Source organism: Anopheles gambiae, chromosome 2, assembly GCF_943734735.2.
Source record: "Anopheles gambiae chromosome 2, idAnoGambNW_F1_1, whole genome shotgun sequence".
Lineage (NCBI taxonomy): Eukaryota > Metazoa > Arthropoda > Insecta > Diptera > Culicidae > Anopheles > Anopheles gambiae.
In genome coordinates, this window is record NC_064601.1 from 67,814,821 (window position 1) to 67,840,188 (window position 25,368).

At 40.8% G+C, this 25,368-nt stretch overlaps 3 protein-coding genes across 4 annotated transcripts in view; 1 reads left to right on the plus strand and 2 right to left on the minus strand.

Annotated features, from left to right (window-relative positions):
* Positions 1-18,406, plus strand: LOC5667362 (uncharacterized). 2 transcript variants are annotated; one of them, XM_061641428.1, is made up of 5 exons: positions 1-47; positions 12,698-13,117; positions 13,194-13,314; positions 13,395-13,743; positions 13,872-18,406. In XM_061641428.1, exons 2-5 carry the CDS (start codon positions 12,715-12,717, stop codon positions 14,184-14,186), a joined length of 1,188 nt encoding a protein of 395 aa, XP_061497412.1. In that variant the 5' UTR covers positions 1-47; positions 12,698-12,714; the 3' UTR covers positions 14,187-18,406. The 2 variants fall into 2 exon arrangements, with proteins under 2 accessions (XP_061497412.1, XP_061497413.1); XM_061641429.1 differs by having other exon boundaries at positions 13,879-14,005.
* LOC4576501 (arrestin domain-containing protein 3) lies at positions 3,800-6,098 on the minus strand. The gene is made up of 4 exons (XM_061641427.1): positions 5,868-6,098; positions 5,642-5,773; positions 4,790-5,554; positions 3,800-4,704 (listed from the first exon to the last, which is right to left on the minus strand). Exons 1-4 carry the CDS (start codon positions 5,986-5,988, stop codon positions 4,469-4,471), a joined length of 1,254 nt encoding a protein of 417 aa, XP_061497411.1. The 5' UTR covers positions 5,989-6,098; the 3' UTR covers positions 3,800-4,468.
* LOC1275082 (paramyosin, long form) overlaps positions 18,000-25,368 on the minus strand; it is a 14,488-nt gene continuing 7,119 nt past the window's right edge. The window contains exons 7-10 of the mRNA XM_314309.5: positions 19,749-20,268; positions 19,583-19,678; positions 19,227-19,508; positions 18,000-19,143 (exon numbers count right to left, since the gene is read on the minus strand). Coding sequence (XP_314309.4) covers positions 18,937-19,143; positions 19,227-19,508; positions 19,583-19,678; positions 19,749-20,268 — 1,105 coding nt within the window. The 3' untranslated portion in view covers positions 18,000-18,936. The remainder of the gene's footprint in view (positions 19,144-19,226; positions 19,509-19,582; positions 19,679-19,748; positions 20,269-25,368) is intronic.

The following is a 25,368-nucleotide window of genomic DNA, read 5'->3' on the forward strand; positions in this document are numbered from 1 at the left end:
AGTTGCTCTCCATGAAAGCTCTTCGTTGTGAGTGATTTGTTGTAAAGGTAAGCATATAAAAACTTGTTTGAAATAAAAGTAAGCTTAAGTGATTTTAAGTAAACATACTATAAATTTTAGCAAAACACTGAACAACTTAATTTTCCAGAGCACTGCTCATGATTTTATAACCCTACCCAATTGCCGCATTGTTAAAAGAACCATAAACCTACCTTTAATTGCGTCATGTGTTGTGTGTTTTACGTCCGCTGATTGCAAGGAGGGTTCTCCGTGTGCGTGGTGTGTGTGTGTGTGTGTGTGTGTGTTCAACCATGCAGACGGATGTTAAATTTATAAAGTTGCATTTCCAACTAACTGAAGCCCCGGAAAGAAGCCAAAAAAAGAGCGGCAGAACGGTGCAAAAAATTCAATCATTAGTTCGATCATTTCGGTTCCGGCTGGTAAATAATAAAAATGCAATGTTGTTTCGGTTCCATTTTGGGCAAAGTGTAGCCATGGCAAAACATGCAAAACTTTGCACCAGCGACGAACCAGCCTCAGCCTGGTGCGCATGAAGCCAATTGCAAACGATAACCCATGCCCACGGCAGACACCATCGAGCGAGAAGTATCGAATTGCAGCCGAAGCAACCAGAAGTATATGCAATTTTAATATACTCGTACTGTCTCGTTATGGACTTTTTACATGTTTTGTTCGCAGCTTTATACGGCCAATGCAATGAGCCTGTGGTGGGAAAGTAAGAAAATTAACAAGTAAGATACAACTTTCAGGGCAGACGTCAGGAGGTATAATATACATACACCAACAGGAGACACTAAAAGCGTGCCTGGCGGGCGAAAAACGGTTTTACAGCAGCATGTTTGAGAACCATAAAAAGTGCGAACGCCCATCAGGCCGGAGAGGTTGGAAACGTGGCAAACAACAACAACAGCAACCAAATAAACAGCCGTTAAAGTTTGACAGTTGAAGAAATTCTCGTTCGCAGGTGAGGATGTAAATGCCAGGAAGACATAAAAATATAGGTGTTTAAATTATACAACAATGTTAATTGAAATGGTTTGGTCCATTGCAATCTGTTGATGTCGAACAAGGGATTTGTTTACATAGTCCGGAAGATATGGGACTTACTGCAATGCCAAACTGATGATAGTGAATGAAAAGATAAATTACGTGGTTCCGCAAATATTTGAAGAAAGTTTGTCTGTAACGAAGCACATTACAGATGAGAGCATCTATTTGAAATATGTTAAAGATGGCAAAGGAATGCAAAGGCAATAAGCACCGAATCGTTAAACGACTGCATCCAATTAGTCGATCCGAAAGCGATCTTGAGAGGAAATATTTTATTTCTCCCAAACGCGGTTGGTTCGCGTTCCGTCTATAAAACGATCGTTAATCGTCGTTTTCTCGGGCGACCGGTTGATGGGACGGGTAGGCGAGCGTGATCACATCGAGCTGAACCCAAAACGCGTACGAGCATGCTGCTCGAAAACTGCAGGATATGGTGCTCAGCCAGTTACTGAAGGTGGGTTCGTCGCCGTCGTCGTCGTCGCCGTCGTCGTCGTTGTCGATTATCTGCAAATTGGCTCGAGAAAACAACAGCTATCGGCTGATGGCAGATCGCCCAATTAAAGACTTTTGATGGTCGGGTGGCGCAAAATGCGTAGGAGTTTGTGGAGAAGTTCTACGCGTACGTTTATGGTACCAGGAGTTGTGGAGATGAGTGCATTTCCCATGGCAAGAGGTAAATGAGCCGATATGTTTGCAGCAGATTTCCAATTATGTACGTACGCGGTTGGTTTTAATGAACTTTACACACCCCTATCCGGCTTACGGTATGAGCGTTTAGCGATTCGTGTGGCAGAATGATCAAAACCATTATCTTGTGTGTGAAACCTTGTGCGTTAGTTAGTTTATAACACGATAACGAGAGTCTACAGCAGCGAGTTATTGATGTTGTATATGCTAGTTTAAATAAATCCGTAGGAAACATAAATTAAACCAAAAGTTTTATGTTTCAAATCTGAATCATGTCAAATTCTTCATTAACTCTACTGTGCATACGTAGCGTTTTTCCATGGACTGTTGTAAATGTGATCGAGTTTTGTTCTTATTTTTTACCGTTGAAAGACTATGCTTTTTAGCCTGCCATACGATGTGCTGTCACATTAGATGAGCTGCAAGGGGGAGGGAAAAAACATGCTCTGTTCGTGCAATTTTATGCCCCTGGCAGTCGGTAAAAGCCACTTTTGAAAAGGACTCTACTAACGGACGAATGGTAACATACGGCCGTGTGTATCCTTTCATTGGTAAGATTGTGTTTTGGAATATTGCTGTTAGTGGAAAAGAAAAACGACTTCGCTATTATCTACGTTTCGTCACAGTCCAAAGATGGCGTCCTGGAGTATGCTAGGGCTCTTTTATGCGAGCAGGAAGAGGAAGAAAGTAATTAAAATTTATGTGTTTCAGCAACGTTGCTGCAACACATTTACCGGCTTTTTGATGCGGCGGAGAACCAATGCGGTTTCAGGTGGGATGAGATTTTCCAAGTTTGCTTTTCACTTTCGATGTGTTAAGGTGTGGCGGGGTGTTAGGAAGGGTTTGGTACAGATACATACATACAGAAGAAAAATCCATTCATGCATCTTGTTGGAAATAAGGGGAGCAAATTGCAAAACGCAGGAAAAAATATTTACAAGTATCCGTCGTGATGCATTGTGAGCACCTTGTTGCAACATGTCTCTGCATGCAGAAATATTCTTTTATCATTGTTTGAAAGCTACTAGAATGTGCGAGTAGGCTGTTAGTTTCCGTAAACGGTCCACTCGAGGTGGCTCTTGATTTTTAAAAACCTCGAGCGATATACTGTAACAACTGTTACAAGTTTAGTGGGTAAAGCTTCAAATTGCACTCAATAGAGAGCATTCCTTTTAATGCATTACTGAATGATTGTACGTACAAATTCCATCAACTAAAGAGAATAGAAGTGAAATGAAATGAATGAAGAAATAAGAATTTGGAAACATGATGAAGAGAAGAAGGAGTGGCATTTACTATTCATTTTGCTTTAAAGTACGATTACATGCTAAGTGCTAGTTAGTTTTTAGTTATTCGATCTATTTAATTGAAGGGGCTCTTAGGAAAGTATTTTGTAAAGGAGTGATTGACACTCACAAGCCTTCAAATATTTTGGCGAACGATCGCTCAAAAGCAAGAAGAGCAAAATGTGGGATATGAGCACGAAATGAAGCGAGAGTGAGATAACATTAATAGTTCTCCCATCGTCGATCGAATCACCCAATACTCCTTGCTCAAGCTTCCTTTGAAAGTGGTCAACCTGCTTTCGAGCAGCCGTACGCTGGACTGCGCAAGCTGCCCAAGACTTGCCGTTCTTCCCTGCGTCCTTTTATGGGAACCATGATCGTTGGGGCAGTAGGGGTCGAGACCACCCTGGCTGAATAATTTTCCTCTTCCCGTACATCGTTCTGCCATCTTCTGCCGCATTGCATTGCTCGGACCGTTTCTCCGATCGGCGGGCACAGACAGTTGCTCGAGGTGTAATTTGTGGTGAGGTGGTACAACAGCAAAAACATAACTACTGAACGGACACTGGGAAGGTAAATGAAGTTGGTAATTTCTGTTCTGTCGTGGGCTGTCCTGTTTGTGTTTTTTTTTCTTTCTTTGCATTCCGATGCATACGAGCTTTGGTCGACGTAAACGAAGCACTATGGCACACTACTGTAGTTTATAAAAACTCAATATTTTGTATCGTTTTGAAGCAGTTTTGTAAAAACAAATCTTGTACTAAATCTTTAGGTTCTTTATTTTTACTATTATACGACCATTTCTTCAAAAAAATACACATCACCGTTCCCTAAAGCATAAGTATCGAATATTTTCAGGAACACTGACCACTGGTAAGACCATATAATTAGTGGACTTTGTGTAAAGCCTCTTGATCGAATATGTTTAATTCTTCGAGATAATACATGTCTTTTAAAAGTTTATTTTTGATTGTGGGAACAATTTGAACAAAATGTTACAATACAAAAGCAGTTCTTTTGAAAAAAATCAAGTATTTCGAGGAACACGCTTGTTTACGCCATGTGTCACAGGTTGGAAACAACTCTCTTAAAAATTTTGTTTTTTTTTTCTGGTAAGAAATACTAGAGCCATGCAATTCGAATCGCTAGAACCACATAATTGTAGCAGTGAAACACTAATGCTTGAATCTTTGAATCAAACCTATAACCTTTTATTACCCTTTTTATTTCTTATCTAACACGTGTTGTCAAATGAACAGTAGCTGGAGAATTGAACAAGTGTCTCTTAACGTACATCACACTGAAGATAGCACCGTTTGTTAGTAGTGGGATTTATATAAAGTTAATAAAAAAATCACTTGCACAGATTACCCAAACGGCATCCTGCAGAGCCCTACACTATCAATGTTAATCCACTTGACCTGTTATCTGTTTCGGGTGGGCTGTTCGTGTGAAGGAATTTTATCACCGCCGTAGTTTTTTGCAGGTTGGGCGTGAATTGTTGGCAGCTTTGCACTGTGCACTGCAGGCTGATTATTTGTATCAAAATGGTACATAGGGTAGCGAGGTGAAAAGGGCACGGTTCCTAACGATGGTGACTCGTCATCGTCTTGAATGTTTACCTCGCTACGACCTGCTGACTTTTCGAATGTGTGTGGAACTGTGCAAAACATTGTACAATGAAGAATAATCGATTAGGGGGAGAAACATGCATCGAACACCAAATGAATTGCCAACCAACTTACTTATTAGCGACGGCACACTGCTGTGAAAGATCTTTTGCGTTAAGGAAGAGGCAGTCGTCATATGTGCCTCAACGATGGATGCTCTGTGCTGTGTTTGGTTAAGGTTGACGAGCGGCACCGTTCCGATTGTAATTGGTATCTGTACTTCGGGACTGTAGGCCATTCCTGGAACCTTTGCGGTCACTTCAACAAAGTACTCGAGACGAATGATTGTATCGCTACGAGTCGGAGGCTCTGGTGGCACTAGAAATCGTCTTTCGTATCCTGCTGATCCTTTCGCATCGACACCACTGCACTGAAACTTGGCCAAGGTATTGTAAACAGTGCGCACCTGCTTGTACGGCGTTTGACTGCTGTATCGTACTTGTCGGCGAAGTTTGAGCTTCACCTCTGCAATGCATTTATTGCTTCGATTGGATATGTCGACCGTAACGAGAATGAACTGTCCGGGTACGTATCCCGTCATCGGAAGCATCACGTTGATGCTTAGTGGTTCTGAGCGACAAGGTCCGCAGTAGAAGTGTTTTATGTGTTCTTGAACTACGGCCACATTTAACGGTGGCGTGACGGTGTTGAGGTTGAGCTGATTTACCACGGTAAACGCGATTTTGTAAGTAAGATCGAATTTCCACGGACGCTCAAAGACAACCCGAGCTGTGTAACGTATGTAACCGTAATCGCCTTCGAAAGACGTTGGCAGTGTGGTTGGCAGTTGGAAAGTAAATTTATAAATCTGACGTCCTGGTGCCATTTCAATGGGATCATCTATACATGTGGAGTGGATATTAATCGTACTGGATAGTAATCGTTAAACTTGCATTATTAAGAAAATAAAAAAGGAATTTACCATACCTGTTTCAGAGCGTACAAAATCTATCGTATGCTTAAGGAAATCTTCTCTTCCCTGGAATGCAACAGTTATACCCGTCCCATAGGTTTCCGTCCACAGGACACATGCCAGACCGGTAACTCTAAGTAAAACTCCTGGTGGAACGATTAAGTAAAAAAAATTGTTTTAGTTACACACCTTATCACACATCACATAATATCGTCTTTCCATCGGCAGTTAAAAATGTACCTTTCACTTTCTTTGTCTTGGGTAGATCAATGTCAACTGTACCAGTGATTGTCTGTCCAGCAAAGAACACGCCATGGTAATTGTCATCGAACGAAATCGTACACTGAGGAGAAGATGCCATTAAAAAAAAAGGCTCGAGCACACGGGTAATGTTACTAAAATCACAGCGATTGAGAGAACTCGTGTGTGCGGGTTGTGCAACAAACTTTCGCACAGGTCTTTACTGTTACGGTTGAGGAACTAGTGTGAGCCGTTTCTACACAAGACTGGCAAGAATGGCTGTTTTGTTGTAAACACATACAGCTTATCTTTTAGACGCGATAAGATAAGATTGAGTTTGAGGAGGAATTGCGATTTGCAAAGGGGTTAGTTTCTGACACCCAATGGATTGTTTGATTTGCCTAAATACTAATCGAAATTAGCTTTTTTTACTGTTTAAGGCTTATTTGTTTCTTTGTTTCTTATTTGTAAGTTTTTGGAAACGAGTAATTGGAAAAAAATAATTCTACGTAAATGTAGAAGGAATAAGCGTTCTTATTGTGGGATAAGCGTTCGCATAACTTATTGTACTTTGCACATATTTTTGGTAAGGTGTAATAAATATTAGCAAGTTTTGTACACATTTACCATTAATTCTGCATGTTTGTATGTTGTAATTCTTTGCTTGATTGAGTGAATAATTGCTTTGCTCATAGCAATAAAATGCGTTGAGCGTTTGATGCCTTTTGTTACATAGTGTTACACCGGTAAAATGTACAATTTGTAAATTAATGTCTTGTTGGTTTGAAACAATTACAATGAATATACGTTATTTAGAATGCTATTACTTGCAGGTTAGTTATAAACAATACGTCAAGGTACTTTGTTTTTCGTTTGTGTTAAATGTGATATACATAATAGTTTTTATGTTAAAGTAATCGCGTTGTTTTCATCATGTCCATTTGCATTCAGATTAAAATGCTACATTCGGAGGGAAAATGTACGTTGTCCGAGGACGACAAGAAACCACTTCACAGCAAAACATTATACTATCATGCGAAAGAGTCTTTACTGACCCTATTTCAAGAGTACAATGCGTTTCTCGTTACGTATTTCATGTAAAATTCCTGTGACCCCAAATATGGCACACCAATCGATTGCTATTGGTAACCGTACCAAAGCGACCGAACATGGCAAAGCTCTTAACGGGCCGGGTAGACTCCAGTCGGCTGCGGGGAGCGTTCTGGACGCAAAGAAATAGCATACTCCGGCCATGGACAATATCAGACTGGTTGCGTTTGTTCCAAGAAACCGAGAAGATGTGCTCACACACACACACACACACACACACACACACACACACACACACACACACACACACACACACACACACACACACACACACACACACACACACACACACACACACACACACACACACACAATACCGTATAACGGGCGTACCCGTATGTGCAAAATCGGCCACAACACGGACTGCAATCCAACTGCGAGTCCACCACGCAGCATGAACATTCAATTCATCAGAAATGTACATATTTTGTGCATTTCCAGAACAGCATTTCTATGCAGGCGTCTCTGTTTGCTGCGCAGATCCTGAACTGTCGTCTTGTGTCTCCATGAGAAAAGGCACGGGCCCAAAAATCGACAGACGAATAAAAAAGAACTGTTCATTGGTGGACTGGTTGAGAGTGAACATAATTTGGTGTGGCATGTGTTAAACTGAAGTTGGAGGTAGGAGCACTGATTCTAATTAAAATAAATTAAGCAACCTTTCATGGCGGTACAAAGCCCATGTACTGGATGTTTGTAAGCCGAGGGTCCGAGATTGTACCGTAGCGATAGTCAGAATGATCGATCAAACGATCAAAAAGTTAGACATGGTGCATGTCCAAAAGTTGTGACATTGCATGAATACAAGGATTAACAGCCGTTACATGGAACTTAAATCGGTATCTGTTATTGATTTATTCATGTCACTGTATCACAAAGCTTTTCCAACATGGAATTGAAATGCATGGTTCGGAGACAGATGTTCTCAGCCGTTACCTTCTGCTTCTTGTCGTTAACCTACTTTCGTACGTAGAAGTAAATGGCGCTGGAATGTTTTTATTTAAATATGTACTGACGACGAACGATAGCTGATCCAATTTCAGCGACAATTTATTCATTATCGCAGCAAAATTTAACGCTTCCTTAACGTCCCCATTAGCACATAAATAAACTATCAACGCATTTAAAGCTGTTGCGTGATCTTACATTCCAAGCACACCAACTGTAATGCGTGATCTTTCTCGGCGATCTGGAAACTGGTCGACTGCCACTTAGTTATCGATTCAGCTGCACCTGCAACTGTGTCTGCGCTTAATGAACTGTATGTATGCTGGGGTGAATTTGTAGTCTGAAAATGCAACCGCTGCCTGAATCGTGACGCTATTACCGGCCGTCAACATTCTTTTCCGCTTCCCATTCTGTCGTAGTGTAGCGTTTTATTTTTTATTTCTCAAGTATCATTCGCGTTGGAAGTTGATCTTTCTTCGCTGTTGCTATTACGCTTTTCGTTTGAAAGAGCGATAAATTTGGCAACCTAACGGCGGGACTTAATGTTTTGCGCATTCAATGGTAGAGGCAGTCTGAACATATTGAATTGAGCACATTACATTACATTGGGCATTCAAAAAAACAAGGAAGAAAAGAAAACGAACTGAATAAGTATAAATTAATCTCTAAACCTCAATTAGCCTGATTCGAGTTGAACTTCATTTGTCACAGCTGACTTAGGGAGTTATGTTCACACTATTAAAACAGTGGTATGGACTGGTACCAGCTGGACAGGATTACTGGGCTGAAAGGGTTGACTCCCACACATGCAGCTGGGATTGTTGCTACAACTGCTGTGCATGAGGAGCGAGTCAAAAAGGTGTACAATGCAATAAGCGGCAATGTGCAATTGGCATTTCCAATGACCTACCCCGCATCGAACAACGTTTCATATGCTTGCAAAACGGTAAGGTTGTGTAAGTAAAATTTGAGCTGAGAAAAAAGTGCATTTGAACATTTATTTTTTCTATTAATTGACGTACACATGTAGTTGCATTAAAACTGCTTCCGTTCTCGTGCTAAGATTTAAAAAGATTGGAGCGAAGTTTTGTGTTGAGTGGAACCTAAGAGCTTATTCATTCATTTCATTTATCCACACTTGAAATCGTGTCGGTCTTGGCAGTTGCTGCTTCGATAACTGCAGTCAGTTCGAGTGTGTGACTGAAGTGAGAGTACCGGATCGGGTATGATCATAAACCGACCACTTGAACACGCCACCGCACACACTTCCGAGACTAACGTGCGTACGCTTGCGGAGCCTTTTTGTGTGTAGCGTGTGCCTAACACGATAGCTCTTGTTAAAAAAAACGGTTGAAAGCTATGTAGATTTATTGTGTGAATGTTAAAATTGTGACTGTGCTTCACAGACCATAAATAATCATGCTTATGCACCAGATGTTCAACGAGACATTCCTAGTGAAATGGTACAAACTAGCAAACGTGTGGATGAATTGCAGTTGGCTGAAGAGACCAATTTTTACTGCATTCATGCAGCAGTACTTCAAGTTAGTAATACTGCATGAGGTATTTTCCCATCAAATTAAACTATATTGCAGCAATTAATTCCACAACATGTATTTACACCAAGTAATAAGAGAATCCGTAAAGAAATGATGCTAAAATGTTAAGATAAAATATCATTCCAACATATTCCAACAAATCATTAATATCATATTCTGCGTATAGAAACACCTTCCCATATGGTATAAGCAACATTTATTTTGTCTATCATGAAAAAGTTAAATAAACATACATAATGCACGTTTGTGTACTTAAAAAATGAAATAAATAGTTGAAATATTATTTTATCATCAGAGCAATTTGTATTGATTCCATAAATCATAGTTTTCAAAGTTTGATTACAAGTTGAATTAAAACTCGTACTGCTAGTTGAACTGAATTGAGCACTGGTTGTTTTGTTGTATAAAAATCGTCATGAATCCATACAAAAAATGGAATTACCTTTACTACGTAGTAACAACAACTCTAGTAGAGCACTAGCCGTCTGGCTCAGCTCGAGAGCGCTACATCAAAGGCAAGTTGAATTTTTAATTACGATGCTTTAGCCATTGCTTCCTGTTGGAATTGCTTTTTTTTTTAACGGTTCTCCTAGTGACGCATATTCCGTGTCTTCTGAGGATGTTTAAGGTTCGAAAGAAGGCCTATCATCCAGCTTCATAAGCTGCTACACGATTAGAATGGCGCTTTATTTATGCCCGATGCACATAAATGGTTTGCAAGTCTGGCGCGCCTCTTGAGAAAGTGAAGTTGTCGGGGAATATGATGCTACAGAGGGATCACTCATTACAGTTTTTTGAATAAAGATGTGCACAAGATATGGCGCTCTAAGTAAAAGTCCTTGAAGCAATGATACTGTCTGGTGGGGAAATTATCGAGACAGTATCTCTAAGGCATGGTAAAGAATGCAACAAAAAGATGGTTTTTTGAAAAGATGCAACCAATGGTGTTTTTATTTTAGTGGGCTTGCCTTGAGAGTTATTTGTTTTTTTTTTTTTTTTTAACAGCAACCTCTTGAAAAAGTAAATCAATTTATTTTGTCTTTTTTAAGCTCTGCAATACATTTTGAACTTCAATTTGTACTCTAAAAATCTAAAAAATAATATGTGAATGACGCTTTGGATGAATGGGCAGTGCTAGAGAGATTGATGAAAATGATCCAAACACAAATATGAACGGGTCAAACACCGTTGTAGTCGTTGTCGATAAAGCACGGATGCTAAACGGTCATTGTCAGAAGCCTGTTCGTGGCTCTGATGGGTACCGTTTATGGGTGCCAAAGTCGTATAATGTTTGCACAAATATGTTCACTGAGACGCACATGCCTCTTGTTCCGGGAAATACAATTTTATCGGATGATGAACGCGACAACGACGACAGACGATGTGACGTACTTCACTCAAGGGACCAGGATGGGACTGATGCAACGACATATCACTGTTTGACCATGCAAATGAAGTCATTTGTAAAGTGTTTGAGCATTTTTTTTTCTCTCACCCTCTGCTGTGTTTATCCTGCCTGCAGTAGTAAAAAGCGACGACGGCAACATTCGAGGATGATGGTGTTGCAAGCCTTGTTCCCAATATGGGAAAGGACGATGAACTTGTTGCAAGCGTTGATTGAAAGCGCTGAGTCTAGCTAAAAGCGGCACGAGATGAAGTGGTACGAATTGCTGTTGTGCTAAACGAAGAACACTTTGAATGTGTAGTCTACGCAAATATAGTTGAAAGTGGATCTTGAGATTGATTTGAATCTAGGCGGTTAAGCTATGGTAATTGTGTGGTGGTTGGATGGAAATGTCAGCTTTTACTGATGACGTGAGTGTCGTTTCATATGCAAGTTGGCGAATAATTGGAAAGCTTCACCAAAGAGTCCATTTGAAGAAGAAGCATTACACGTATTCAATGCGCTATTACAAGGGGTATTTTAATTGGATGGTTTTGGCAGTTTCGTTTGTTATAAAAAAACTTAAATGATCTTTTGGGGAGGGAAAACAATGTACCTGCAACTACATGAAAAGTGCGTTTTTCTTCACGATAAAAGAACAAAAATGTAAAATTCAAACGGAAGCACTATAAGCCTGACACCTAACAGTAAGGGTGAAACGAAGGCTGCCCGAGAATATGTAAATAGAATTAGTTAATACTGGCTTTGTAAGTCTTCTTCTATCTGTTAATATTGAAGTGAACTGAATGTTGGTTTCAAAATACGGAAACAGCAGAACTATATGGCACTCGACCAGTGCCCTAATCGATTTTTGAGTGTGTCTGACCTGTTAGTAGACAATGTCATGAACATAGTCGTGCTCGTCTACAATTTCTTAATTCTTTAGCTTGTACACTAGGGTTTAAATTTCATTAAATGATGGAAGACTCTGTCGTACTCTTTTACTCTGTTACTATTTTGTACGCGGATTCAGAAGATGTATAGTCAAAGTCTTAAAAACTAATAACAGAATATTGTTAGTTTCACTGACAGGATTAGGTATGCTGGGTTGTTTTTTTTTAAATTTGGTTCATTCGTACAACACCTAGGATTAGTTTAGGAGCATCTGTTCAGGGTTAGTGCGCGTCTTATTGCCAGCTTCTCTTCTTCTTCTTTGGCCTAACAACCGTTGTCAGTCAAGGCCTGCCTTCTATCACTAGTGGGCTTGGTTTTCAGTGACTTATTGATTACCCATTACCCATTACAGGTCTGTCCTACGATCACAATCCATTTGGGGCTTGAACCCATGACAGTGTATGTAGTGTAACCCATGTAGTACAGTGGTGTGAGTTGATGACTGTGCCACCAGACCGGCAGCTTATTAACAGTTTTGATTTATTATTGAGAACAATTGGAAAGTCGTTCTAAATATGAGACTGTCGAGAATTAAAAACTGTCTAAAACTATAGAAAACGCTTCGTCCACCAATAGTGCATCGTAAACTGATAAGGATTTTAGAGACTTTATATACAACAGTAATTAATAAACAATGTCAAGAATCTAAGCTATTCTTTAAGCTAAATTATGTGAAGATCTAACTATCCAAAACTAGTTCATAATCTCTTGAACAGATCATATCATATTTTTACGATATCAACTAGAATGAATAAATTATAATAGATTACAGTTATATAGATGAAAGCGTAATAACATATAATGGGAAATAAAATAAAGCAGTTTGTATCATTTAATGAATTTTAATTTTCATTTAATATTTTTTATATTTTCAGATTGCTAGAAATGAATAATGTTCACCAAATACAGCACTAACGATAAGGATGACGATTTCAAGCTTACAAATAGCAGCAACAATTCAAACACAGTCTATAGTACTCACCAAAACATTACCGCTCCGATTGATATCGAAACCAACCCTGGTTTTGAGCAACTTACTGGTGCCAGGAAGACAGTACTACATGTGAGTTCTCTAAGCGCCTGGAGCTTAGAAACAGAAAGTCTCTCCATGATCGACGACGAAATGCAAGTGATCGACACGATCGATCAAAGCTACTGGAATGGAAAGTTTGTCCCACCACCGCCGAGGCCTCCGTTTCTGGAGGAATCGATTGCTCCAGACGGTTTAACCACGTGCGATCTTTGCTCGTGGGCCTGGCAAGATAAGGGGTCACTGTCACTTGATGGCGCAATAAGTACGTTATATGGAGGGAGTAAAGGCTTAAAGGCAATGGACATAATTTGCATATTCGTTTTTTTTTTATTTTTCAGAGGAAATCTTCACTTCATCGGACACGAAGGAATTTAATTGGACATTTGCGTTGATAGTGGTTTCGCTGACGTCGGCTTTTCTCGGTGCCATAATAATGATAGTATTTCTTAGATGTAAACGGTACGTGCACGGTCGTGCCGAAAAGCAGTATTATTATTGAAGGATAGACTAACAATATGTGACAAATCATTCCCTTACAGGATTCGTACCAATCCGCACGGACTCCGTACATTGTGTTTCGATTCTAGCAGTACAAAGGATACCAGTGGGTTAAATTTTGATAATCAAACATCGAAAAACTCAACCAATGGGTCATGTAGCCCTCGTAGTACAAATTCCGGATTGTGGACGTGGTTTAGCAGTCGCAAGAATCTGTCAACGCCGGATCAGCTGGTAAACTCGCATACGCTACCGGTGGAGAACCACTACACGCACATGGATGACAATAACTACAATCCTGTGCAGATCGACGAAGCATCGTATGCTGAAGTGGGAAACGAAATTGGTCCCTCAGAAACTACCTCCTACAAATCAGGCTCCGTACAACATGTGAGTAAGTTTATTTGTGTTGTTGTTGTTGCTGTTGTGTTGGAAGATGCAATACAATTAATATTAATAATCGTGATTAGATCAGTGTTCAAACAGAAAAACAGATGAAAGACATATACTTTTTTCAGGGTACAGACAACGACATTCTAATCATGAACTGCCCACTGCCAGCAATACCGACCGGATCGCACAGTGCTAGCGGAGGGGCTAGCGGGTCCGGCAGTGCGTACTACTCTGGGCTGCTCAATAATGCCAATATGACCAGAGCGGAGGATGAAGACGAGCGTCCATACGAAATAGTTGATCTGAAGGAGATGTCATCACCTCACAAAAACCACAATGTCCAAAGCCATTTTTTGAACGAAACGAACAACCTACTAACGATTGAGAAACACTCAGAAACGCTACCAGAAGGGACTATCAGCGCTTCTGATTACGTTTGATAGTGCAAGTGAATGTCAACTTGGAAAGAGATTATTACACACCATTCATTTAGGATGATTATTTATGCTTAGTTGCTGTGCACATCAAAAGTGTGTGTGTGTGTGAATGGAAATGTATTTATTTGACTGATTTTGACTATTCAACGAATGGATAATGTAGACAATGATACTGCGTAGGTTTTCCAACCAACTTTTGGATCTTTTTAGGTATTTTTTATGCTATCATATGAAGAGGTAGTAAAGTAAAGAACCATTGACTGCGCAAGAACCATTCCGCCGATTAGAGTCATTAGCAAGTCATTAAGTGTAGAACATGTAGTGCAAAAAGAAACAAATTACAGGACCATACTTACTTACTGATATGGCATTTATGTGATGTCGTTAGATTTTAACATTAAACAGACTGTCCACGTTTTATGTGTGCCCGTGTGCCTATTTGTAAGTGTGTGTGTGTGTTTTTGATCCCGAACCGTAGTAGCCTTGGTGATATTAACTAGAGATTAAACATTCGTATTAGGTCAACCCGTAATATTAAAGACAAAATAAAACAAGCTGGAAATTTTGGAACAAAAGCCTCCCCTCCCATCCTGCAAGTACCTTTAGCGGTTAAATGGTTTTCTTGTAAAACAACTAGTCGTAAGTGTTAGTGCAGTGCAGTTATCATTCAAAGTCCAAGCTCTCATACGACACACATAATCATCATTATCATGTGAACAATAAACATTTCATAAAGATAACTTGGTAGAGACAATATTCTTGATTAGCATTGTAGGAGTAAACTATCGAATGGTTTATCCGTCATTTTAGTCGGGGTTTTGTAAACATTTTTAACACCATCGCATGCTTCGAAGCGAATTTACAAAGGAAATAAAAGCTCAAGAAAATTTCCATCCGATTTGCGTATTTTTGTCTAAGGTGTGTTTATGAAGTTGGAATGTCCGTATATAACAATGAATATGATTTTAATCTTTTTGTAATTCAATGGTTTATTACCTTCGGGCCACTTTTTTACAGCTACAGTGTGTAATTTTCTGTTGAAAAAATGCGTATCATTGTGGCACTGAAATGTTCAAAGTACACATTCAAGTTTTTAAGTGATACACCTTTTGAGGAACAGAATTCGAGCATGTTCCTTGGAACCTTGAATGTTCGGTCCTACTTTATACAATTTACTAAAGCGATATTTGTTGGATCTTATTACGCCTGGCTCATGGCCAATGTCAGTGCCAAAAATTGTGTCACTAAATATGTCACCCCATTTAGTGACACAATGTTAGGCACTGACATTAACTATCTGACCTCAGCGATACTAGCCTCGGCTCAACACGGACTCTCTAAAGGACATTACTGTCCAACAGGAATTCAAAGCCGCTGTAGACGAGTCTCTACTACCAGAAAACAGATATGAAACTACGAGCGAGAGGTGGAAAACTCTAAAAGCAAAAATAATAAACTGTGCAAGAAATACACTCCCACCACGTCGTGGCAACATAAAATCTGGTTGGTTCGACGATGAATGCAGACAAGTGACCGAACGTAAGAATACTGCATACCGAGCAATGCAGCAACGGCATAGAACGCGGGCATGCGTAGAGGAATATTCACGACTCAGACGCGAAGAGAAACGAGTTCACCGCTCCAAGAAGCATGCTTTGGAAGATCAAAACATGCGGGAACTCGAGCAAACCAGAGAGGCGTACGGACCGACACGAAAGTTTTACCAAGCGATAGCAGGTCACCGAAACAACGTTGTACCTAAGGTAACCTGCTGTCGCAACAAGGATGGAGATCTGGTTGGTAACCAGCCAGAGGACCTCTCGCGGTGGGCTCAGTACTTTGATGATTTATTCAACGACCAGTATAACGAACAGCTAGAAGCGCCACTAGCAGATAGTGTCATGCTACTGCCACCTAGCATAGAAGAAACACGAAAGGCTATCCGTCGGCTGAAAAATAACAAGGCACCCGGAACCGACGGAATTGCAGCTGAACTGGTCAAGAATGGACGACTAGAAAACGAGATTCATCAAATTGTTACTGAGGTGTGGGATAGCGAATCAATGTCTTTGTTATTGGAATCGCGGCATCATCTACCCCATATACAAGAAGGGAGACAGGTTGGGCTGCAACAACTACAGGGGTATTACGGTGTTGAATACCGCCTATAAAATATTCTCCCGGATCCTTCAGGATCGTCTTGTCCCGCACGTCGAAGAGATAGTCGGAAACTATCAAAGAGGATTCCGAAACAGAAAATCAACCACTGATCAGATTTTCACTATGCGGCAGGTCTTGGAGAAAATGGCTGAATACAGACACGACACATACCATCTCTTCATTGACTTCAAAGCCGCATATGAAAGCATAGCCATAGCATAGCATAGCAAACTGTATGACGATATGAGCTCTTTGAGTGTTTGGAATCCCAGCCAAACTGATAAGGCTAGTTAGAATGACTATGACCAACGTCACTTGCCAGGTGAGGGTGGATGGAAAACTCTCAGGACCTTTTGCTACCACCAAAGGTCTGCGGCAGGGGGACGGGCTTGCCTGTCTCCTATTCAACCTGGCGCTAGAAAGGGCCATTCGCGACTCAAGGGTGGAGACTGCGGAAACTATCTTCTATAAGTCAACCAGGATCCTGGCATACGCTGATGATATAGACATCATTGGTCTGCTGCTCCTCTATGTAGAAGAAGCCTACCAAGGATCCGAGCAGGCGGTAGAGAACCTCGGATTGCAGATAAACGAGGCAAAGACCAAACTGACGGTGGCAACATCAGCGGGCCTACCAATAAATAATCAGAATCTTCGTAGGCGTGACGTGCAGATAGGTGAACGCACTTTTGAAGTCGTCTCAGATTTCACCTATCTTAGGTCAAAGGTCAGCAACGACAATAGCATGGAAGCTGAGTTGCGCCCAAGGATGCTGGCTGCCAACTGGTCTTACTGGTCTACAGCCTGAAAAATCAGTACACCTCAAATAACCTGACGTGACGGACAAAGGTGGAACTATATAGTACCTATATAGTACCAGTACATACGCCTCTGAGACATGGACGCTGTCCAAAACTGGCGAAACTCTCTTAGCCGCATTGGGAAGGAAGATGCTCAGAAGGATACTTGGCCCTGTATGTGTGGAAGGACAATGGAGGAACCGCTATAATGACGAGCTATACGAGATGTACGGCGACAAATTTACACAACAATTTATCATACTATCGTGAGATGTAATTTATGTTTCTTGAAATCACCTACAAAAGCAGAGTTGTAATTAATTTCACACTTTGAGTCGATTCCAATAATATATTTCATATGATTTATGGTTGATGTTTGAAATTTATTTAATAAGCTAAAACTACCTAAGCATTAACATAAGGTAGTTTTGTAATAGATTCCATTGAAAAAGGCTTTAATAGAACTAAAGATAGCTTACCTTATCAAAGAGATAATTGTTCATTCTCAAAACATAAAGCATACAAGCAAGCTGTAGAAAGCGCTACATAACCAACATAAATGACAATTAAGTAATATATGACAATTTTAACATAAAACATATAGGATCGAGAAAATAAATTTGAATCATTTCTATCATTACTAAATTACAAGTTAAGTAATATATGACAATTTTAACATAAAACATATAGGATCGAGAAAATCAATTTGAATAATTTCTATCATTACTTTTTAATTTGTATTTGTAAAATCATTGCTCATCATTGAATCATTGAAGCATTCACCACAATTGAAAGTGGAACTGCATCGTTTTTTGGTAAGATGGCAATATGCGATATGCAGTTCAATTGATAAATATTAATTTAGATGATTTGTTTTATTAATAATAAATCTTTATCATACAGTACATGCGTAAAAAAATCATAGATCCACTCGTTCACAACATTGCATGCGTTATGCCTTTTGAATACCGTTTTTTTTTAAATCGTCTACTAGCAATAACACTCCATAGTAGCATTGTTATTTTGGTAAAATAATCTTTATCAATAAACTTTATTTTTTCCTTTACAAGCGACTTGTGTGCTGTTCTGGTTTGGCTTTTCAGTTGTTTTTACAGCCTCATCATAGTTGATCTTTTTAAAGTTGGCTCAGGTCGGTAGATCGCGTTGACCCATGATCGAGAGGGTAGAGTATCCACATTTCTTCAGAGCAGCAACGACGAACAGCACATAGTAAACGAGTTCATATGACACAAACAAACACAATTTCGTTAAGATTTAAAGTATCTAATGTAAAGAGCTTTTGTTGATATACAGCTTCTCAGATGTTATCTGTGTACGCAGTGAGCGCTCTTGTCTGGTTTGTCGATTTGTGTATGTTCGAATAACTTTCCAGCTGATGCTGTGTTTTATCCTTCTAACGTTGTTTCGTAATAAAATAAAAATAGGAAGACGCTAATGTTAAACATAACTATACACAACAAAAAGGGATATATAAAACAGTGAACGTAAGGAAGGGCAAGAAAAAAAAGGAGAAGAGCTAAGGACCAAGGAAGGGCATAGAATTTCTGCAAAACACAACACGTACACATGACCGTATTTGAACGAAACTGGATAAAATAATGAAAAGAACCAATTGGCTGCGTGCGGTGTCCAGAGTGGTAACCCACATGATCGGCCCGGCTGGAGGTTGCTAGATCGCTTGTTCCGATTTTCAGTCGTCGCATATTCTTCCAGGATTAACGACGCTTCGGCCAACTGTTAGGGCACTCTGGCGGCAAGGGACATTGCTAAATTTAAGATGAAGTTTCGTTGATGGTTCGGGTAGTTTCCTGAACCAGGTAGACCTGCGATCCGGGCACGGTCGAGGTGGTGACGAACGTGCGGTGCTTGGCACGGACCAGACTCAGATTGCTCTCAGCCACATCGGCACGGTCTTCGGCAGCTTCGAGCTCTCGCTGGAAACGGCGAACCTTGGTGACACACTGCTGTGAGGATTGTTCCTGTAGAATGAGGCAGATTGAATTAGTTTACCGTATGAATGAGTGCCTAGGAAGTAAAGGGCGCATAGTAACGGTCGTCATACCTGTTCGGTTAGCTGACGCTTGTAGGCAGCGATCTTCTGGTTGGCCTTCTCCAGGGCGTCCTGCAGAATCTGAATGTTCTTCTGATCCTCCTCGATCTGAATGTACACTTCCTTGACAGAGCGTTCCTTTTTGCGGAGAATCTTGATCGTTTCGGCGTGCTTTCGTCTTTCCTCGTCCAGTTCAACTTCGATGTCGCGCAGGCGAGCCTCAAGCTTGTTGATGATGCGTCTGCTACCAGCCACGGCATTGACCTCGACTTCCTCCAGACGGACGGACAGTTGCTGTGAACATATGGCTATGTTATTGTACGCTACCATTTCGCCGCTGCTTCTGCACCTATTAGCGTTATTCTTACCTTAACCTCAACTTCCAGCGACTTCTTGATGGCTTCAATCTTGACGATTCTTTCCTGTTCCTCGTGCAGCAGCTCAACGGTGTGCTTAAGCTCAACCTTTAAAACGGAAATGAGTTTGTCAGGATGTTTGGTTGATTTGAGGTACGAGGTTAAAGCGGTAAAATACCTGAATCTTCTGGTAGCGCTCATCGCTGACACGCAGCTCACGGGTGACTTCCTCGTAGTCAACGGCCAAGGTTTGCAGTTCGGTCTCAAGCTTAGCCTTGAGCGAAGCGTAGTTGGCGTTGACAACGCTCAGCTCGTTAATACGAGTGGTGGCCTCCTCGAGAGACACCTCCACCTGACGCTTAGCACGCAGCGAAGAATCGTAGTTGATGCGGATCTCCTCCAGCTCGCCGGAGAGCGATTGGATGCGACGCTGAGCAATGCCGTACTGGTCGACAGTGGACTGCAGCTGGCGCTGGATCTCCTCGTAGTGAGCCTGCATCTCGGTCAACTGCAGCGACTGCTTCTTGATAGTCTTCTGCAGCTCGATGTTGGTGTGGTTGGCCACATCCAGCGACATCTCCAGCTCGGTGATCTGGATCTGCAGCTTCTTCTTGATGCGCTGGACCTCGCTCTTAAGCTTGGTCTCAGCCTCGACAACGCGGGCATTCAGCTGCTCGATTTCGATGCTCGTCTGCTTGCTGCGGATAAAAGCAAAAGACAGAAAAAACGTGTATTGTAGAAAGTGTGAAAAGTGTGGTATTATCGCAACGCGATGATTCATTCCGTTCGGATGTGGCTTACAATTGTCCTCTGTCCTGATACCATGTACCACTTGCTTTTAGCATAGGAGATAGTTAAAAATAAAATAATACGACAACAAATGCCGTTTCTGCCGGCTCGCACTCTTTTGCTTCAACGCATAAGATGATGCTACGCAATCAACGGATTTCCCGTTGATTGAAGGTGCAGTGAATCATACATATGGTCGAGACAGAGGATGTTAGACAATACCTGTACCCGTGTTTTAATTACATTTAAAGCAGATTACTAGAAACATTGCTATTTGAGTTCAGTGAACAATGAACTTTCAAACACTATGATCAGGCTTGAAGTAGTCCTATATGAATTATTGATGATATTTAAATTAACAATATTTTCTTGAAGTTCATATCGGATTTATCTATGCTTAAATATAAAGCATTATGCAATTTTACTAAGTTTTTAGGTAGTCACTCTTTGCTATAAGGAGACAGTCCGGATAAAAACGTAATTTACACCCAGCTTCCTAAAGTCGGTTGTGTTTATCATTAGACTGCAAATTACCCTATTTGTCACAAATAAAATATTTGACACATTTTCCGATAGACACAGACAGTGCTTACGTTATGAATTAAGTAATGAAGCAAACAAAAAGTAAAGACATATGCACCATGACGGCTTTGGTGTCTTGCCAAACTCTCCAAATGCTCTCGTTGCGATTATTATTAGATCCCGCAGATGGATTCGAATGTAAAATAACGATGATACTCGTTGCCCCTTGATGATGTGTTGGTAAGTAGATGGAGTAAAGTGGTGTAAAATATATGTGTGATTTTAAATATAGAGTTTTTTTACTATCTTCGGCAAAGGAAGAGATTGATCCACAGTTTAAAATGTGTTGTAAAAGTATGTGGAATGTATAAAAGAATATAATAAGTACATTTAAGCTACCAAGCTCTAAATCTATTGCACAATATCTCTTCACAACAAATATTAATAATAAACGACTTTACATCGAACAGGCTGTGGTGTGATCTTTGCGGCTTTGAAGGTTTTGAAGCTGCGAACGATGTTGACGGGAGAAAAGTAAGTGTATATTTATGTAATAAATTAAGCCTTCGGTTGACACGGTGAGCGTAAGCGGTAACGTTACATAGTAGACATTCGTAATACAAATAAATAAACCCGAAGTCGCCTTGTGTTTCAATCCGCACGAAAAATCGGGAATGCCTAGACGAAAGCAGTTCAAGGTAAAGTATAAACAGGCCCGGGTGTCAGGGGTAGCAGCAAATCCCACAAATAACATTTTTCGTACACTCGGAACGAAGGAATGCAAAACCAGTACAAAAAAAAATACCCCCGGTATCTATAGAACGCAAAAAAATGGACGATCTTGTGTGGACGTTCGTTTGTTCGTTCGTCAGACTTCTGACATCTGCGAGTCTAATACTGCACGAGCACTTTGCCTTTAGACCTCATGAACAAAGCGACAAGTGTTAGTGTATATATATATCTATAACCTCGAAATCATTAAACTGACCGTTCTGCATGATATTTATAAGCAGTTTTGTTTCATTGTGGATGTGACTTTTTTTTTTAAATATCTCTCTTAACGGCGTGTGTGAACTTGATGAATGGTGAAGCTTTGTAGAGTCGATATGGTATGGGTAACGATGTAAAAGAGGAAAGTCAACTCGTAAGATATATAAATTTGCACAGGAAACGGTCAGCCATAGACGCACGCCCGTGGTACAGTAGAGTGATGGTACGAAATATTTGCATAACTGTAAGTATGTCACACGAGAAAACACTCACATTCGAGGTCATTGCAAATCAGACCAAGTCTTCTGATGGATGCATTTTAGCAGTGAGACCGATTTTAGGCAGACGTTAAAAAAAGATACAGAGGACGATGAAAGATATAGAAAGATGCAGAAACATCAAGAACTTGGACATTGGTAAGATTGCAGAAACTCGTTACGTTACCTTGGTTGGCATGGAGATAGATTTTCTGGAGCTCGACAGCAAACAACACAGTAAAAGAAATCGCAATGCAATTAAAAGAACTAGAGATAGAGCACGGATGTGTGTGTGTGTGTTTTGGTATTGAAGGGCAATAGTAGGGCAAGACAAGACCACAATAATAATCAATCATATGTTATTTGACTGAACTCAGCCTTGAACTAGATCCGGCGAAATTGGCAAGCTGTCGCCAATATTGATAAGAACCGTTTTTGATAGTGGGTAATAGTAGCACAGAACAGTAGATCAACATTTTGGGAAGGTGTCTATGATCTATACAGGAAGTTCGGGGAAAGGCATGGCTATTGGATGGATGGTGAATGTCACGGTTGTAGTAATTCACCTGGTGTCGTGCAGGAATTCCTGTGTCTTGACGGCAAAGTTCTTAATCTCCCGGCGCACATTATCGACGGAGGTGTGGACAGCCTTGTACTGAGTGGAGGCTTCCTCGGCAGCCTGGCTAACGTCGACGGTGCTAGTCGATCGCTTGACAATGTAGCGTACCTCGCTGTTGGCACGGCTACCCACCGCCTGGCGTGACACAGACGAGCTGAACCGGCTGCTGATTTGGTTCAGGGAACGTTCCTCCGACTCGCGAGTCCGGCGCGACTCGTTCAGCAAGATGTTCTTGATCTGATCGGCCGATTTTCCCTTGATCGCTTTCTTTAGCTCCGGCGAGAGATCCGAGTCCGAGTCCTTAAGGTTACCGTAAAAATGAGTGCGCTTAGTCAGTGCCATCCTGTCACGTTTGTCGTCGGCTGCGTGCTGTGCGTTCCGTACGGCTACTTTCCGATTGTAACGATCGATCACACTGTCCGCGGGTACGTGCTTCTTGAGCCTAGCTGCGTCGGCAGTCGCGGTCACACTGAGTACTGAGCGCTTTATATCGAATCGGTAATCGGGTAGGTAGCGTTCCGCCGTGTCAACTGCTGCCTCCGACAGTCGGACAACCTCCCGGTCGGAGTACGGTCGGAAGTGGAAGTACCCTGTGTGATAGCGGTTTAGACCGCGCTCCTCGGTGTAGGGCAGGTACGGGCAGCGCGGATCGGGTAGAGGGGACTGCTCGGCACTCGCACTCTTCGTATCGAGATAGTCGATCATGGGTTGGTAGTAGTGCATCGCATGTCCGTAGTTGTTTTGGTAGATCTGAGTGGGGATGAGCCTCTCGCGTCTTTCGCACCGGTTGTCCAACGCAAACAGTGGTGCCATCTAGATCGCGCCTGTATCACTCAATGCCGTAAAGAAAGTGTGAGCGAGAACGAAGAAGGAAGCGCACACAACCACAAAATGTGAGAGAACTGCGAATACCTCAACTGGTGTGGACGGCAACCATTAGAACTCCCAGTATTGCGATGGCTTTAAAGCTGGCACAAATACACACGTCCCGTCGTTGCTGTTAGAAAGAGTCGCTACTTATTTTCTTACTTATTTTGCCTAATTTGTGGTATCTATTCCCTCCCCATCTATGCCCAAGTCAAAGCAACACACACACACAAACACACGTTGCTTTTCTCTATTCGCTGTTTGCTAGTGTCTTGCTAAGAGGCTGCTTACGACAAACTGCGAACGAACAGATTCGATGCTACATCACGGGAAAGAAGAAATGTCATAAGAAAACACCAGTGATGTGACGAAAGCACCAAAAACAACATTGAGACCTTTTCGAAATAGAACAAATGATCTGATGTATTTTTAGATCATGATAAAGGACAATGAAATGCACTGATGGCAATGATTAGACGGGCGTGCGAATTACGCACTAAGGATCGTGCCTTACGGGGGAGGGGGCACTGTTTTGCTGGCTCTCAGATGTGAAAGCTATAAAAACCCACACACACACATTGTACACCATGTTTGCACAAGTAACTTAATTGATCAATTACGGCGTGTGTAACATTTTATGATCCACACGTTCTGATACCTTAACTGTCGAAAATATTAGAACGTGACTACATGCTTGTTTGTGGTACAATGAGCAAGAATGAGCAAACATATAACTGTTATTTTCCATTTCGATAAAGCTAACCAAGTTTCGAAATACCCAAAGAAATGTAATATGAAGTGTTGAGGGAGGTTTTTTCATTTTGTAATATTTTTTTTTTAGAATTAGTTTAATCTTAATTGTCATTGTAAAATATGACCAGATTACCCGTTTTCCCGTCTGATCCCGAGATACGCGGTTATGGATATCCACATAAGTCAAATTTCATGATTTTGAGCCAAAATAAACGGGTATTTTTGAATAAAATTATTACTTTTATATTGGACAACTCATTTAGCAAATTGTACCGGTTTGGCACATAAACTGTTAAATTTAGAAAACCGCGTATATCCGAATGGACGTAACACGTACTATTTTGTAATTTAGTTTCACGTTATCACGGCTTCGGTCGTATTTTCTTACGTAGCTAGTAGTTTTTTTTCTGAAAAATTCGGTCCACAGCACATCTCAAACAACCATTTAACATTTTCTCCACTCAAACTAAAATTTCGTGTGTCATAAGTATGCGCCACAAGACATATACCAGACGTTTCACATGACGATTACATGATAATATGTGTCATGCTTCACGTTTTTTTGTTTGTTTTTGCAGAAAGGAAAACATTACAAATCTGACACCGTTTCTGGACCACCTCGTGATGTCAATTACGGTGCGATTTCGTTTGCCAAAAACTGTTACTATAAAATCACATTTTATTGGTTCACTATATTTTTGGTGATACTTCACAAGTGGAAATTGCTCTCATCAAAACAGGAAGGGTATGAGTTGATTATGATGTTTACCAAAAATACGAATTGCTTTAACAATCAAATGAAGTCTGATAATAGGTTAAAACGTACTAATTGAGATTTTTTAAATGAAAGTTTTTGAAACCAACAATAGCACAAATGGCGAAATGAATATTTCAAATAAAACAGAACAATTGTTTATTGATCACTGAACTGGTCTTCACCTTGGCTATTTGGCGACTGAAAGTAAGGTCAGTGGCAGCAGCTTAGAATGAGAAAACCGTCG